Below are 18,952 nucleotides of genomic sequence, written 5' to 3'. Positions count from 1 at the left end.
TTTGAAAACAGCTTAACATTTTTGTGGAAACCATGTTTCAGGATTCTTTAGAAAGTTCAGCTGATGCATCTGATGCATTTAATGCATCTTTGCTCAATAATATTATTTTCTTTCAAAAAAGAAAAAAGTCTTTCTGACCCCAACATTTTGATTTGTATATATATATATATATATATATATATATATATATATATATATATATATAAAACTGGTACAAATAACTAAACAGTGACTCAAGCTTGCATTAATAAAAAAATAAATAAAAATTGTGAACTCAACCCAAACACTTACTGCAGGAAAGGAAACATTATTTCCATTACTCTCTCATCCTAACTTCCTCAAGTCTTTGCCTTTTGCTCATGGCAATATTGATTGAGCATCGGAAGATGAATGACAGCTCCATAGATCACAGCAGCAAACAGGGCACAGAGGACCTGCTACACGGTGAGTCATCTGCCTCCTGTAAACCTCCACATCCAGCCGGTCTGATCAACCGCACAATTGCCTGAAGCAGATCTGATGGTGTGACGAGACAAATGGAAGGTTGTACGTGGATATCCATTTCTGTGAGGATGAGTAGTGAACAACGCTGGAAAACAATAGAGCATTGTGACAGTCTTCAAAGAGTGCTAAAATATTTAATGAGCTGAAATTGGGATTAGGAGGAAGAGCATGTTGAAGAGTTGAGAGGAGTACAATCCTTGTCATTGTGTGTGTGTGTGTGTCTATATATATATATATATATATATATATATATATATATATATATATATATAGACACACACACACACACACACACACTATATACTCTTCATATATATATATATATATATATATATATATATATATATATATATATATATATATATATATATATATATATATATATATATATATATATATATATGTGTGTGTGTGTTGAAGCTTTAATCTGGGTCAGATGTTTCATAAGTAGCTTCCTAATTAATGTACTACTTGTTTATGTTAGTATTAAAGGCTTTCTCAGGAGACAAGACAATTAGAGAAAAAAAATCAAAAATGAAAATATTAGTACCAGGTGGTGATTCCAACTTTTCTATTGCCCTTTACTTTGTTTGAAGGTACCAAAAATATTTCTAAATGCAATGTAAGAGCTGCTAAATCAGGGATGAGTTAATTTGACTCAATCAAGCTGAAACAAGTTTTGTGTCTGTCGGTGATATAGCCCTGTTTATATCCGTGTCGGACACTTGAGATGGAAGTTATAATTCGATCATAGATGTGGTGGTGCTTTTGCACATGTGGTTTCATTGCGAAGAGACATCTGAATGGCTATATGATGATGTTTGGCAGATATTGACTAAGTAGTTAGTGGCTAAACAGAGAAATGGTGAGCGACATAGTACTTTTTCTCTTGTGAGAAAATTTGAGATCATGAGAAAACAACACATAAAACAGTTAATAATGCATGGCCCCTTGTAACAACAACAACGACAAAAAAAAAATCATAATTACCTTTTGAAACCTTGATAGTACTCAATGCTTATACAGTATTTCTAAAGATAGATAGAGAGATAGATATATTAGGGCTCTAATCATCTTATAGCATCACTTTTTGCTCCACATACCTGCACAAATTGCCAAAGTTGCAACTGTTGCACCAGTTCCCATGGAAACTAAAATAAAATAATGACATCTGTGACATTTATTTATTTATTTTTTTGCAATTGGTCAGTGACTCTCTGTAATGCTGTAAAAACCTTCATAGTCACGGGAAGAAGGAGACGGGAACCGGCGGACATTTAAATAAAAACTTATAAAACAAATAAACACAAAACAGCGAGACAGCCCCTCATGGATGACTGCCGCGCACAAACAAAAACAAACACAAAATAAAACCCAGGCCCGGTCCTGTCTCGTCCTTCACTGTCATAACTCGCCTTTTATCCTTCCGGAGCTCCTCCGTGGGACTCAAGACCGGTGAGTGGAGCAGGTGTCGCTCATTTACAAATTACTCCACCGGCCTCGCTCTGTTCCCACGGCTCTCGGCCCCGCCCCCACTCATCAGCATTTCTGACGAGTGGGGGCATTTTTATCTATTTCTTTTCAGGAAAGAATATATATATTCCGTTCATCCTCGGAACACAGTTTAAGATATTTTAGATTTAGTCCGAGAGCTTTCTATCCCTCCATTGAAAATGTTTGTACGGTATATTAGTCCATGTCCAGAAAGGTAATAAAAACATCATCAAAGTAGTCCATGTGACATCAGAGGTCCAGTTAGAATTTGTTGATATCAATAATTTTCAATTTTGGATGAACTAACCCTTTAACCCACTCTGTGTGGGTTTCAGATTAGTGATTAAGTTAGTCTGGTTGAAGTATCTGTTGGCCTTGATCTGAACAGCTCCTGGAAGCATAATGCAATACTAACCCCATTTCCAACCTTAATACTGTAGAGGAAGTCACTTGGATTGCTCCTGCAGGAGAGTAATATAAGTGTCATTGGATAAAATGCTCATGGCTCTATTGTATTTCTTTCAGCAGAGTTCTGAGTGCTCAGTGAAAATAACTCTGCCCCAGATTCTCATGTTGTTGGATTTCAACCTATTTTGTGGAATTTTGAAGAAGAAACTTTCACCAGATCTAACAATGGCTGTTCAAAGCACAATATAAGCCTTGTAAAAAAAATATATCACAATGAAATAGGAAACCACTGAAATGGAAATGAGAAATGAAACCAGAAATAACTTTTCATTGATACACATCTGCACCCAAGATGGATTTTACCTCCGATGTTTCAGGAGCTGAGCAAAACATGTTTGATGTTTTATGTTCTTTCGGTTTTCGGTTAGGCTCATCTCTTCCCTGCACAGCTTTCATAAATATATGAGACTATATTTTAACATATTTTCAAGGTTAACTAGATGTCCATGCTGTGAGGTCAGATATTGATTTTCGCCCTATTAGTATTCCTAGTGTTTTGGGTCATATTGCATAACTTTTGAATTATGTAATGGATTACATACCATACATGAAGAAGTGACAGATCTGTCTTCAGATATTAAATAAAGAAATCTGTGAATAACCAGTGTGATTTTTTTTTTTTTTTTCTACAGATAACGTGTACAGAGAATGTCTTGCCAATGGAACCTGGGCAAAGAAGGGAAACTACTCCCAATGTCAGGAAATCCTCAATGAGGAGGTATGTGGTTGCACTTTATTAAATCATGCAGTTATGTCACAGTCATATTTAAATCATAGGTTTTCTAAACTATTATGTAGTGGCTATAATACAGTTTTAGTTTAAACATTTGGGGGGAAATATTTAATCAATAAAATCTCTAAATCACTATGGAAATTTGACACTGACCACATGAATCTCTTTGTACAAAGGGTCAGTTGCAATTTTATGACAACTGTTGCATTGAATAAGAGTAGAATGTGAAATATAAGCTTTTTCAGTAGAGTTTTTAGACGTTTAGTCCCCTTACAATTCAGTGCAAATAACTTAGCTCAAAGTTATTTTTCTTTGCACTCTGGATCAGTTTGTTGCGCATTTTACTACATTTAAACTATGTGAATGTAATACAATGTGAAGGTTACAGAAGTGTTATTAAATGAGGGACACTAGTCATGTTTTCAGGAGTCAATGAGTCGTTCTGAGTTCTTCATTTAAGTAGCGCACTGTAAAATCTTCAAAGATTGCACAATAGAGTCCATACATTCTTGTTGAGAGTTGTCACTTGGAATCTTTAGTAAGACTGTCATCCAACCTTCACGTTTTACTTTTTATTTGTGGTTTATATTTATGCTCTTTTATGTGTTCCAAATGTTCCAGCTGGATGCTGGTTGGCAAAATTAGCTAGATTGTTGGATATTAATAGTAAATCCACTCAGAAATGGCTATTTTATTATAGCATTTTTTTTTTTTTTTTAAATGCAGTATATATAGTAATGCAGTATGTTTTATAATGACTTTAAAATACACAAAATGTAAATTTTCTTACAAATTAAGAAATATGTAATTAATGAAAAGTTAACCTTTGAAGCCATATTTTAAATAATAATAAAAATAATAATGTAATATATTTGCAACCCACCTTCTAAATCCAGATTAATTATATTATTTTTAAATTAAAATTAAATAAAATTTATGCATTTAGCAGAAACTTTTATCCAAAGCGACTTACAGTGCACTCAGGCTATCAATTTTTACATATCATGTGTTCCCAGGGAATCGAACCCCCAACCTTGCGCTTGCGTGCTTGCTAGAGCAGTGCTCTACCAGTTGAGCTACAGGAACACTATAAACATGTATGTATATATATGTATATATATATAAACACTATATTTTAACTATAATATACTATATTTATGTCAGTATACAGCATTCAACCACTTGTAGCTTATTTGAGTACATTTGAAGATGAATTTCTCTGGGAAACACAGCTATGGCTGTTAGACAGAGATATTGATGCTTCACGTCTACAAGATTCATTAGCTGTCCTTTGGTGTAACAGAAGTAACATGGGGGAATTAATAATGTATGGACTTTTATCTGACCTCAAAGCAATTTAAGTTGGCATGCTAAGCCTTTGTTCACACAGGGATGGCGAATAGAGAAATCACTCCAATCAGTGGGATGGAGGAGTGGGCTAGCAAGGATATTGCTCGGATTTATTATTAGACAGCAGGGAGGGCTTCCACCACAGCTAGTGGCTAACTGGAGCATGTGATTACCGCTAGATGCTGTTTTGAGGTAGAAATAAGGGTTTTCCCTCATTACTGAGAGCACTGTTGGAATTCATGTGTACTGTATTTAAAAGCAGAATAAAGCCCCTTAATCAGGTCATGCTGTTAACATGTGGTCAGATGGAGGATTGGCCAATTACTGTAGTTATAAACTACTCTTGATCCAGGCAAGTTGGATATTGTGGTCATCATGCAAGAGATGCACAGTAGGTTCAAATCTTGGCTTGCCTTAAAACATTTTTTTTTTTACATATTTTATCATAAAATTGTTGCTAAATATGCGGCAACAAATAGTATGAAAATGTACAAACGTCACATTGGGCAAAATGTTAACGTTAAAGGAGAAAGTACAGAGTTTTTACTGGGGATGTCCCAATGACTGAGAGTGAACCCCATACAGATGATGAGACACACTAATGCAGACCTGTCCACATTAATGTGCCAAAAAAGCTCACCACTTTACAGCAGATTTAGTTCACTCACAAATAACCAACAGTCATGACACAAATCTGTCCACTGAATCATGAAATAATATATGATTTATAATAATTCAAAATAAACTTCAGCACTATTAATCTACTTTTTGTGCCATCAGCCTCACACACACACATACACACACACATTGAATCAATGAATCAGTGAGTTGTTGACTCAAGAACAGCTGCAATCCGATCAGTCTGATTCACTGGACAGTGTCTCAGAAAGATTGGGGATATTTTTTCGAATGGTTTGTGTAAATAAAAATGTGTAACAGGACATAAATAACTACTTTTTTAAAAATCTTAAAAACTTAAAAAAAACAACAACAACACTATATATTAGAGTAATTGGAGGCATTTGATCCAGGGGGTGGAGATGGGTAGGTTTAGGGATATGTAAAGTGGGAGGAGTTGGATCTTGAGTTGGAGTTGGTGGACCACTGTAATACTGTGTACTTACATGGTAACTCCTCAGGCACTGTCCACTTAATATAAACTGTAACCAGGGTGCGATTTGTGAAAAAAAAAACAGAGGGGGGATGTTTTGAAACATATTAATTCATAAAAATAGTCATGAGAACATGAACCAGATGATGTCATGCACTAATTAGCATATTTATGACATTAGTGCTTCGTATTGTATTCCCTCCCAACGCTCACATACTGAAATTTAATTTAGCCATTTAATTTAATTCTCAATAAAACAGTTTTTATTACTATAGTTTAATGTTTCTGTTGTCAGACAACGGAATGAATATGATAATGACTGAAACGCGGTCCATTAGACTACATAACCAGCTCTATAACATTAATCTGCACTAATGAAATCAAATACACATACGATAAAGTCAGTGGTTGTGCTGTGACTGATGTTGGCTATACTTGCTTGTAAAATAGAGTTAGAAGCAACAGAATATCTATCTTTCTTTTTTTTTTTTTTTACTGAAAGTGCTCGCTGAACACAGCAGATACAGAGAGAGAGACCTCGTGCTCGTGGGGCAGCACCAGAGAGTCTCAGTGACTAATTAATGATTGCCCAAAAAGTCAGTAGATTTGTTGCTAGTCGCTTTTTTTGGAAAAAAGTCACTAAATCTAGCGGCAAAGTCGCCAAGTTAGCAACTCCACTGCCCAGCGGAATGGCTTCAACTGTCTCGTAAGTGTTGATAGGCTATTTATTACTCGTGAGGTGTAACCAATCAGACAGCGCTGTGGGGAGGGGGGGCATTGAGCAAGTTTGCAGTGTGGTGAATACAGAGAGCTATATCAGAGCTATATCAGAGCCAGCCAAAGTAGCGCATTTTAAAATAAAATTGACTTAAATCAAACCACGGATCCGTGATAAGTTTTGTGATCCATCTCGCCACTAGTGTAGTAGCACTGATCACTTTTTTTTGGGGGGGGGGGGGGGGTAAATTTAAACACAATAATTGTGTGAATGCATTAGAGTCACCCTGGCACAAATGCAGGCAATAAAATAAATGAAAATCATATAATGAAGTTTTTACTGAAGAGTTAAGTTCTCAGAACAATAGAGTTTCTCATAAATAGCAGGTCAGGGTAAGATAAATGTGGTCTATTATATATTTATAAATAATTAAAGCATTATTTACTTTAATTAAATAATTAAGCAGAGGCAGGGATACATTGACCAGAAAGGGGGAACCCCCCCCCCCAAATCGCACCCTGAGTGTAACATTCTGGACTCTAACTACAATTTATATGTAAAGCCTAACTTTATTAATCAGATTGATTCGATTATTCAATTCAAGTTTATTTGTATAGTGCTCATTGCTGTCACGGTTTACGCTGCCGGAAGGAACACGGAGCCGAGGATAAACTAAATAAGGTTTTATTTTCCAACATAGGCGTTATCCAAACATGGATCACAGAGGAAGACACACGTAAGTAGCATGTGAGTGAGTTAGTAGACCCGACAACACAGAACTGAAAGGACAGGGCTTATGTACAAAAGATAATGGGGAAACACAGGTGGATGGAATAACTAAATTAACAGGGACATGGAACACATGAGGAAGAGAATAGACACACCTGGGAACTAATCAAACCAAACACGGAAGACAGAAACTGGGTCACAGGGGCAAAAACACTAAATGAATCCAGGTGTGTGACAGTACTCCCCCCTCCCTGTAGGTGCGTCCTCGCACCGTAGAAAACAACCAAGGAAGGCGTGTGTGGTAACTTGGGAGGAGGTTCCGGTGGAGGACGGACTCCCAGGAGGGGGCCAGTAGACAGGGACCACGGAGGAAGGAGCCAGGGAGGAGACGACGGAGGGAGGAGCCAGGGAGGAGGCAGGAGCAGGAGGAGCCAGATGGTCCACCAGAGACCAGCCAGTACGGAGATCCAAGGTGGAGTCGACGGCGGGAGGAGCCATGGTGAAGGAGGGGTCGACGACACCAGGGGGCCGACAGGCGGAGACTGCACCGGTGGGTGAGGAGCCCAAGATGGAGCAGCACAGCCGCAGAGCCAGGGTGACGTCGAGGTTCCGGAGGGCCTAGGTGGAGCAGAAGGCTCAGGCGACCAAGGCGGAGGCGGGGTCCTGGCAGACCGCTGTGGAGCCGGAGCGACCGAGGATGGAGGTGGAACCGGAGGGAAGGAGGAGCCTGACAAAGCCGGAGGGATGGAGTGACGAGGTGGAACCAGAGGAGAGGAGTCCCGAGGCGGCGGATGGTCAACGACTGACCAAGGTGGAGCCGGAGGGACGAGGGAGCCCGGTGGAGCAGGTGGGATGACAGGCCACGGTGGAGACGAGGGAGCTAAGAGCCAAGGCGGAGCCGCTGGGTCGAAGGACCGAGGAGGAGTCCAGGGCTCGGAGGCTGGAGGCGGAGACAGGGCCTTAACGCGCCAAGGCAGAGCTGGAGACTGGCAGTTCAGTGGCGAACCATCGCGCCCCGATGGCGCAGACTGAGGGTGAGCTGCGGGACTGACTGGCACCAGCAGGGATGGCGAGGAACTGGCTGGTCTAGGAGGAGGACAGAGAGGAAGGATGGGAGGAAGGACAGGAGGATCAGGGCTGGACGGAACCAGCGAAAGTGGAGTAGAGGGACCAGCAGGTTTGGGAGGAGGTGGGAGAGGGAGGCTGGGAGGGAATACAGGAGACACAGAAGGTTCAGGGCTGGGCGGAACCAGCGGAGACACAGAAAATTCATGGCTGGATGGAACCAGCGGAAATGGAGCAGAGGAAATGACTGGAGGAGGGAGGAGTGGGAGACTGAGAGGGCAAACAGGGGAGTCAGGGCTGGACGGAACCAGCGGAGAAACAGGAAAATTAAGGATTACCTCCATAGACCAGTCCATCAGATCCAGAACTTGCTCCATATGATCTTCAGAGACTGCATACAGCTCACCCTCAGTCGCAGAAGTGTGGGCAGGGCTTTCCTCCACGCCCTCGATCTCCACTAGGACTCCCACGATGCACGGTGTTGCCGGCTCACACACCTGGTCAGTCGCGCTCTCGAGATCCTGTTCCCTGTCAGTGGATGGCTCGGGCTCTGCGGCTGCGGTGGGCTCTGGCTCCGTGCGGCGTGATGGTGGCTGGCTGGTCTCTGGGTCGGGAGTGGGGCTGGCGAGGTCCTCTATGGGGCAGACGGTGAGAGGTGAACCATTTCTCACCAGAGTCCACTCCACGAATGCAGCGAAATCCTCCCGAGGACCATCTTCGGGCGACAACGCTCTGCACTTGGAGTTCAGGCTGGCGTTGTAGAAGGCGCAGAGCGCATCGTCCGGGTAGCTGGTGGCATTAGCTAACAGAAGGAACCATCTGGTGTGGTCCTCGAGAGAACGTCCTTCCTGCTCCAGCATGAGGAGGAGGAATCCGGGGCTAGAGAGGGGATCCATCAACACTACGAAACAAAAAGACTGTGAAAAGACAAAAACAAAACGGAGGGAAAAACACGCAGTTTTCTACTTTCTTTTTCAGGTCGGGTCTTCTGTCACGGTTTACGCTGCCGGAAGGAACACGGAGCCGAGGATAAACTAAATAAGGTTTTATTTTCCAACATAGGCGTAATCCAAACATGGATCACAGAGGAAGACACACGTAAGTAGCATGTGAGTGAGTTAGTAGACCCGACAACACAGAACTGAAAGGACAGGGCTTATGTACAAAAGATAATGGGGAAACACAGGTGGATGGAATAACTAAATTAACAGGGACATGGAACACATGAGGAAGAGAATAGACACACCTGGGAACTAATCAAACCAAACACGGAAGACAGAAACTGGGTCACAGGGGCAAAAACACTAAATTAATCCAGGTGTGTGACAATTGCAAAGCAACTTTACAGAAAATTACGTTTCTACAATATTTAGTAGTAGCTTATAAGTGGTCATTCTCAGTTTATGTGCATTTGACAGGAATTTTCTGAAAAATTTATACAAGACGTAGTCAGTCAGAAGATGAACACAATTAACAGCAATTATTATATGATGCATAATCTCTTCTTAGGTGTTCTGGATCACGTGGCAAACCAGAGAAACAAATGGAGACATAATTAGCGTAGCTGCTGTTCCAAAAAAGTAAAATTAATTAGTTTAAACCAAGCTAAAAAATAATAATGTGAATTTGATCAGATACAACTGCAGGCACAAATTGTGAGATGCATTATTTGAATGCATGGCGAAAGAGTTTTTAATCTAGATGTAAACAGAGAGAGTGTGTCTGAACCCCGAACATTATCAGGAAGGCTATTCCAGAGTTTGGGAGCCAAGTGTGAAAAAGCTCCACCTCCTTTGGTGGACTTTGCTATCCTAGGAACTACCAAATTTCCAGCAATTTGTGACCAAAGGGAGCTTGATGGATTGTAGCGTTGTATAAGGCTAGTTAGGTATGCAGGAGCTAACCCATTTAGGGCCTTATATGTAAGAAATAATAATTTGTAACTGATACAGAACTTAATAGATAACCAGTGCATATGATCATATTTTCTTGACCTGGTAAGAACTCTAGCCACTGCATTTTGGACTACCTGTAGCTTGTTTATTGAAGATGCAGGACAAACACCTAGAAGTGCATTACAATAGTCCAGTCTAGAAGTCATGAATGCATGCATGTTTCGTAGCTTGGCAATGTTTCTAAGATGGAAGAATGTGTTTTTTGTAACTTGGGAAATATGGTTTTCAAAAGACAAGTTGCTGTCTAATATACAATTCCATAAAAAACTAATATTTGGCATGACATTTCAAAATGTCTCACTTTCAACATTATATATGTTATCTATATTCTATTGTGAATAAAATATAAGTTTATGAGATTTGTAAATTATTTTATTCCTTTTTTACTCACAATTTGAGTGTCCCAACTTTTTTGTAATCGGGTTTGTAGCACCCAGATTTTTGACTTTAGGGGAAGTAACAGTACATCCGTCTAGTTGCATTAGATTCTGTGTACATTTTTTTTTTCTGGTCCAATAAGTAATATCTCTATAATGTCTTATTGAAATTTAATAGGAGAAAATTATTGGTCATCCAATCTTTTACATTTTTAACACACTCTGTTATCTTAGATAATTTAGAAGTTTAATCTGGTCTCGTTGAGATATATAGTTGAGTATCATCAGTTTAAGAGAGGAAGCTAATCCTGTATTATTCTAATAATATTACCAAGGGGCAACATGTATATTGAAAATAGAAGAGGACCTAGGACGGATCCTTGTGGCACACCATATTTTACTGGTGATAAATGAGACTCCCCATTTAAATAAACAAAATGGTAGCGATCGGACAGGTAGGATCTAAACCATCTTAGAGCCTGACCTTGAATACCTGTATAGTTTTGTAATCAATCTATGTCATGATCTATGGTGTCGAACGAAGCACTAAGATCAAGTAAAACTAGTAATGAGATGCAGCCTTGATCTGACACAAGAAGAAGTCAATTTGTATTTTTAACAAGTGTAGTTTCAGTGTTATGGTGGGGCCTGAAACCTGACTGAAAATCTTCATACAGATCTTTTTATTTTTATTTTTTATTTTTTGCAGGAAGGAGCACAATTGAGCAGACACAACTTTTTCAAAATTTTTATACATAAATGGAAGATTTGAAATGGGCCTATAATTTGCCAGTTCACTAGGATCTAGTTGTGGTTTCGTAATAAGAGGCTTAATAACCACCAGCTTGAATGGTTTTGGGATGTGACCTAAAGATAATGACGAGTTAATAATATTGAGAAGCTGTTCTTAGGCGACATGTAACAACTCTTTCAGTAATTTAGTGGGTACAGGATCTAATAAACATGTTACTGGTTTAGATGCAGTGATAAATTTATTTAGCACTTCCTCTCCTATAGTTGTAAAAAACTGCAGTTTATCTTTGGATGTGATGGATGAAACTGAAGTACTAGACACTGTAGAATCTACATTTGTTATTGTATTTCTAATGTTATCTATTTTATCAGTGAAGAAATTCGTAAAGTCATTACTATTAAACGTTGATGGAATATTTGAATCAGATGGCCTCTGTTTATTTGTTAATTTAGCCACTGTGCTAAATAAAAACCTTGGATTGTTTTGGTTATTTTCAATGAGTTTGTAGATATGCTTGGCCTTGGCAGTTTTTAGAGCCTGTCTATAGCTTGACTTACAGTTTATCAAGTAAAGTCAAGTTAGTTTTTCTCCATATGCACTCAAGACTATGAGTTTCTTTTTTGAGAGAGAGGGTATAACTGAGGAAATAGTGCCCATGTTTCCAGTCATTTCATCTAGTTCATGTGTATTTTCAGGTACACATAGTAGTTGAGATATATCAGGCAGGCTATTTACGAATCTGTCTTTGGTGGCTGGAACAATAGTTCTGCCCAGACTTTAATGCTGAGCCATATAGTTAATATCAGTCATACACAGCATAAATGATACAAGGAAATGGTCAGTAATATCATCACTTTGAAGTACAATATCTATATCAGTAAGATCATTTCCGTACAATATAATTAAATCTATTGTATGATTAAAACGATGAGTGGGCGCAGTGACATTTTGCTTGACTCCAAAAGAGTCTATTAGGTCAGTAAACGCAAGTCCTGATGCATCATTGGTATTATCAACGTGAATATTAGAATCCCTGAAGATTAGTGCTTTATCAACTGTAACCAAAAGGAGAGGAAATCTGCAAATTCTTTTAAGAATTCTGTATACAGCCCTGTCGGTCTATACACAGTAGCCAGAGCAAGAGATACATTAGATTTAACCAGAGCTTATCAAGACAGATTTGTTCACAAAATAAAAATATGATTTGGAAAATGACTTCCTCAGAACACATCTCCTTTGCAATTAATAAAACTCAATTTACCATGGAAAAAATACATTAAGCCAAGATCAAGCCAAGTGTATTACTATGTATTCTGGGAGTGGATGCATGACATTAAAGTTACTTTGGAAAATTCAGTGAAAATGTTAATATCGGGGTCAATTTACCACATTAATTTAGTACAAGTAATTATTAAGCTACTTTTTGTCTATGTTTATTCAATGAGTTACCTTTCTGTCCCACTATTGCATCATTTGAAGCAAATATTGATGTATTTAATTAATTGCAATTCATTAGATTTTTTTTTTTAAATCAGCATAGTATATAACTAATGGGATAGTTCACCCAAAAAAATTTAATTCTGTCACAGCCCTCTACATTGTGAGTAAATCACTTGCATATGCGACTAAATCTTCACTCAATGATGTCTAATATTAGCCAATGGCTAATAAAATCTCAGATTTTACTCGCCAGTGTGTGAGTTTGAGGCTAAGTATAAGTTTAGCACGTATATATATATATATATATATATATATATATATATATATATATATATTAGGGGTGTAATGGTTCACAAAATTCACGGTTCGGTTCGATACGATACACTGATGTCACGGTTCGGTTCAGTTCGGTTCGATACGTTTTAGATACAGCAAAATGCAAAAACATCTCAACTTTTCAGAATGCCGCAAGCGCACCGCGGGTCATGTGACAAGAACCAACCAATCAGCTTCATCCTTTCCCGTAACAACGTTGAGAGCTCAGCCAAGATGAAGGAACAGCTGATCATAGTTGTATATGGATTGCAATTTTGAAATAAATTTAGTAGCAGAGCTACTGCAAGCGATTTTTAGAGCTGCAAATCCATTTATCCTTCGCTGAAATTTCCGTGTCTCATGGAGAGAGCACGTCATTGTTGCTCAGCAAAGACAGACGCCTCATGAGCGCTTCTGCCCGAGCGCTTTGGAAAGGAGGAGAAAGACGCGCTTAGCGTTTTCCATGCGTTTTTAGGCACGATATGTGAACGGCCCCTAAGGCGCTCGCTCACTCAGCACGCGCTGAAGGCTCGTTGCAAAATGTCGAATGCATTTAACAGACCAGAAATATAAGATCCTAAAATAACCAACAGGTCTGGTGTTTGGGTTGGATTCCCTGTAAGCTATAGTGTCTAAATGCTGCAGGGATAGTTTGCTGCGTGCATGTTTCTCCTTTTTTTCGTCTTTTCCCAGATAGTACTGACGCATATATCCCAGATATTCCCGCTGGTGTTTTTTTTTTTTTTTGTATTCCCGCTGGTGTACCCTGTCATGTTGCAGATGCGACATACCGTTGTTTTTTTTTATCCACCACTCTCTTGCCATCACCATTATAGCTTAAAGGGAATCCAAAGTGCACCCAAACACCAGACCTGTTGGTTATTGGAGGATCTTCTCATTTCTAGTCTGTTCAACGCATTGGCTATTTTGCAACGAGCCTTCAGCGCGTACTGAGTGAGCGAGCGCCTGCTGAGTAGCCTAACATAAACATATAAGATGGTGTTTTTTTCTTCTTCGGGAGTGTCAGGGGCGTTGCCTGTTACGTTGTTTGGGTTATTGGGCTACCTTGTTGAACGCATATCATTATATTTCTCTCTCTCTCTCTTTTTTTTTTTTTTTCAAATATAATTAATTACTCCAACGAACCGTTCGGTATACGTAATGCGTACCGCGTACCGAACCGAAAGCGTCGTACCGAACGGTTCAATACGAATACGCGTATCGTTACACCCCTAATATATATATATATATATATATATATATATATATATATATATATATATATATTCACTCGCTGAACACTATGATTGAGCACTTCAGAGTTTCACTCTCCAAGTGATTTGTACTGTTTTTCAGTTCATCTGAATGGACGTGCAACGCACCTGTATTTGACGTACCGTAGACTCTAGTATGAAGGTGCACAACTCGCCATCGCTTTATCCCACACACATGCACAGAGAGAGAGAGAGAGAGAGAGAGAGAGACATAGAATTGACGCATTGCATGTAAACTATACACTTTGATGTAATTTCCTGTCAAAATAACGACGCTCCCTTAGAGTTCTTCAGCTTTTAAGAACTGCCGGGTTCTCCGGTAGTGGGCGGAGCTAATGCACAAATTGCAATCTCATCGGGGCTGCAATCTCAATCCCTTTTGATTTCAGCATTACATTACTATGGAAATAAATGGCTACCTTCAACTGTTACTTATTTGTCTTCATCAGAAGAAAGAAACTAAAACATTGTTTACTAAAAGGTGAGTAAACAATGAAATAATTTTTAATTTTGGGTGAAATTGATCTTTAAATAAATGTACCTACCCATTGCAAATAGCTGTAAATTACTTATTTTGTAAGTTAAGTTATTTTGAGAAAACAATCTGAATGAATATGTCTTGACAGTTTCTCTGCGATTCACAGTTTATTATATGAGGCGTGTTCTTGTTAAAGTTTGTTTTTATCAACACCATTCATTAAAATTTAGTGTTCAGCCAGGAGCTGTTCAACCAAATCACAGCATGAATCATTCAAGTTTCTTGATCCAAATTGAGAGTGCATTAAAATAAACACATTAGTGTTTATTGATCAGAAACGCTAGTTAAACGCTAGGTAATGATGGATTTTTAGCACTTCAGATCTTGTCATTGTAAACTTCATGTACAGCAGAAAGAACAAACCAAAATAACATTTTTGTTTGGATTTTAAAACAATTAAAACATAACTGAAAGTATTCTCTATATATTGATATTCATGCAATACACACAATTCAGCATCCAAGCCAACTGGCACACGGTACCGCTGGGACATGTGTCAGATCCTAGGTAGTCTAAAACCACCCACTTACCTACAGTATCCCACTCAAAATGCCAGGCAGACGTGCGTTAGTTGCCTGCTATCTGTGCCATCTGTTTCCTACAGGATTGTTGATTTAATAATTAATAAGTTTGCTCACATAGGAGAACATGTGGTGACTCCATGGTGCTCACAGCTTAGGCAAATGTGGAAATGGAGCCAGCAGGGGAGGCTGCACTTGTATGGGTTTCACCCTGGGGGATATATGCGGCCAGCAGGTCGAATAAATCTACAATCACTGCACTCCAGGCTGAAAAGAAAAGACTAAGAGACGGTGCAGTGTAGCATCTGTCACAGGATTCAAGCAGAATGGTCTGACTTTCATAAACATTATCATAGTGCTTTCCATAATGTCGTGATATGTTAATATCTGACAATTGATGGATGTTTGTGTGGCTACAAGCAGTTTTGTGTTCCAGGGGATGGTCCAGACAGAATATGTCTGAATATGCTGTTGGCCATTGGTAGTAAACAAATTTTGTAAACTAATGAGTTTGAAATGTGTATTATAATGGTGGTGATCAAATGGTATTTTAATGGCGTTTCTGTTAGTCCATGGGACCAAAAGTGCCCACAGATGAAGAAAAATACTGTAACCAAAAAAAAAAAAAAAAGTTTGTTGTGAAATATGGTATATTTAGTTTTATATATTTAGGGAACCAAACTTTCTGTCACCATTGACAATCACCACACCTTGACTTGAAATTCTGAGAAACTTATTACTAGAACAGTGTACTGTTCATCTGTTTTTGAAGTATCATAACACTGAAGATAGCCAAGATCTTTTTTTCTCTTGGGAAATTCATAACTTTATACATTCCTGTGCAACCTCTGACTCGTTGAAATGCAAAAGCTGGTGTCTTCCCCTCTAGAAGATTCAAAAAATATTTTGAAAACTAAGTTTGGGAGAGCCAAGGGTAGTCTGGGGATTGATTTAACGAGTAAAAAGCAGCTTTGTCATTTACAGGTGACAAAAATTATATATATATATATATATATAAAATTATTGTATTTAATTTTTTCACAAAGGTTTAGTATTTGTAAAAATAATAATAATAAATTGCCATTTATGCTGAAGAAACTGTCATATTTTCCACATTTACATAAAATTTATATTCCCCCGCTTTCCCCACCGTTTATTGCTGAAAAAAAGAGAACAAATGCCTTGTGTTCTCGATGAATTGCTCTTTGTAGCAGGGATGGATTTGATAGTGCTTAACCTCAATGAGCAATTGCCCTCAAACCACCTGGTTATGAGACAGAAACATGTACAAGATTGGTGAAGTGGTGCGTGAGCTGATTTGTTTCCTACAGAGCCCCGCACATGGCATGCAGAAAATAAATTGGCTAAATTGTGCGTACGATTTACTATTTCATTCCCTCGATTTATAAATTGTCCAAATGATTTACTAATTTGTTTCCTCGATTTACTAAATTGTGCAGACGATTTAGCAAATCGAGGGAATGAAATAGTAATTGTGTGCATGTTTTAGTACATCAAGGGAACTAATTAGTAAATTGTACGCACATTTTAGAACTAATTAGTAAATCATAATATATTTTTTTTTTTTTCTTGCATGTCATTTGCAGGGCTCCGTAGTTTCCTGTGTACTCTGTAAGTTACATGCTGGTTTGAGAAGTAACACTCTTAAAAAAAGATTTCAGTAGAGGGTTTTCACACCAAAGCCATAGAAAAATCATTTCGGGTTCCACAAAACACCTTTTTTTTTTTTTTTTTTTTTTTTCAAGAACATTTTAATAATATCAATAACCTTTTTCTTTTGTATTGAAGCTTTTTGTGTAATGGAAAGAATGGTTGATAAAGGTTCTTCATGGAACCATAGATTCCAATAAAGAACCTTTCATTTTAGGTGCGTATGATCACTTGATTTGATTTTGTAATTGCATTCAGGAATGCTTAAGCGTTATGTTTTATAATAGTTTATAATTGTGTAAATGTTGTTGCCTCTTGGCCAGGACTCAATTGAAAAAGAGGTTCCCCATCGAGGGAGAGACGATGCGTCGATAACGCTTTGGGAACGCATTCTGCGTGAGTGCGTCTGAAGCATCCATGTCAACTAGTCCAATGGCGAGAGTGAGCGTCAGGAGTGACGTCACGACCAGGAATTGATAAAAACCCCAACCGGAGCAACCGGTGTTAGCTTTCTGTGCCTCAGCAAGCGATCTGTGTCAAACCTGTCTGTCATATTTACTGTTGTCTTGTGCAAAGTTTATATACTATGGCTAAGCAACTATTCAAACCGTGTGCTTCTCCCTGCCCGCGTTATTTAACGGGTGGGGATACACACGAGCTTTGTGTAGTTTGTTTGGGAGTGGAGCATGCGTTATCAGCCTTCGAGGAGACTGATTGCCCGCATTGTGAGAAGCTTTCGCTTCGCATGCTCCGCTCCCGCTTGTCACTCTTTGATGAGAAGAGCGGCGAGCCTCGCGCTCCTCAGGGTGCAGGACCCGCTTCTGCCGAGGCAGAACGGAGAATGCATTCCTGGGGTTCGCAAATGGATCTCTCAGCGGGGTTGGAGACGGGTCCGAGGGCTCTTTCTCCTCCCTTACCTGGGAGATCCATAGCTCAAACTCCGGTGTCGGAAGCCCGCCCCGCGGCTTCTTCCGCCCGGGGGGAAAGCCCATTGCTTCGTTGCTCTAGCTCCGAGGAGTTAGATGTAACGGGCAATGAAGGTGACACAATCAGGGGGGAAGAGGATTCGCCATCTCTTTCCCCAGCATATGAGGAGTTGGTTGATGTATTAACACGAGCTGTAGATAAATTACATATATCTTGGCTATCTGATAAACAGAGCGCTCGTCCTAAAAGCAAATTAGACGAGCGTTTTCTGTCTTCTAAAACATCGCCTACATCACGGGGTCTCCCTTTTTTCCCTGATCTTCACAGTGAGCCGTCTAGATCGTGGAATAAGCCATATTCATCACGTCTTTTCAGCCCTCAAGTGCGCATTTATTCTGATATAAAAGGGCTGAAAGAAAATGGTTATGAAGCGATGCCCCGGGCGGAGCAGACGCTCGCAAGCTATCTTTCCCCTGGTTCAGCGTCATCTATTAAGAACCCGACTTTGCCCACGAAGCCTTTAAAGATCACATCTAATTTAGTGGGTAAAGCTTACACAGCAGCAGGTCAGGCTGGAGCTTGCCTTCACTCGATGGCTTTGCTTCAGGCTTATCAGGCTGAGCTGCTGGGGGAGTTAGATAACAGTGAGGGAGTCAGCCGTGACGAAATTCGCGAACTTCGTCGGGCTACGGATTTATCTCTCAGGGCGACTAAAGAAACAGCACGTGCTATTGGTAGATCTATGGCTGCTTTGGTTTCTACAGAAAGACACAGCGGTCTCCAGCGGGTCTCTGGCGCTGTGTCTCCCAGACGCTGCGTCAGGCTCGCTCCCTCTGAGGGGGGTCCAAGAGCAGTTAGCTCGGGTGGTTCCTGCGCTTCGGCTTCAGGTCCCCAAACTAGCTGTTCAAATTACACCAGAGGCCAGCCTCGAGAGAGCAGGTGTATCCTCCCGACAGGGCATCGGGTTTTTACAGCCGTTATTTCATTGTTCCAAAAAAGGATGGAGGG

The 18,952-nt window shown here is 39.6% G+C and overlaps 1 protein-coding gene across 1 annotated transcript in view; it reads left to right on the top strand.

The window, feature by feature from the left end:
• crhr1 (corticotropin releasing hormone receptor 1) overlaps positions 1-18,952 on the top strand; it is a 120,330-nt gene that overhangs the window by 51,271 nt on the left and 50,107 nt on the right. The window contains exon 5 of the mRNA XM_052543725.1: positions 3,099-3,184. Within this exon, the coding sequence (XP_052399685.1) occupies positions 3,099-3,184 (86 nt within the window). The remainder of the gene's footprint in view (positions 1-3,098; positions 3,185-18,952) is intronic.

The sequence above is a fragment of the Carassius gibelio genome, chromosome A3, assembly GCF_023724105.1.
Source record: "Carassius gibelio isolate Cgi1373 ecotype wild population from Czech Republic chromosome A3, carGib1.2-hapl.c, whole genome shotgun sequence".
NCBI classification, from domain to species: Eukaryota; Metazoa; Chordata; class Actinopteri; order Cypriniformes; family Cyprinidae; genus Carassius; species Carassius gibelio.
This window is presented reverse-complemented; position numbering and strand designations above follow the sequence as displayed.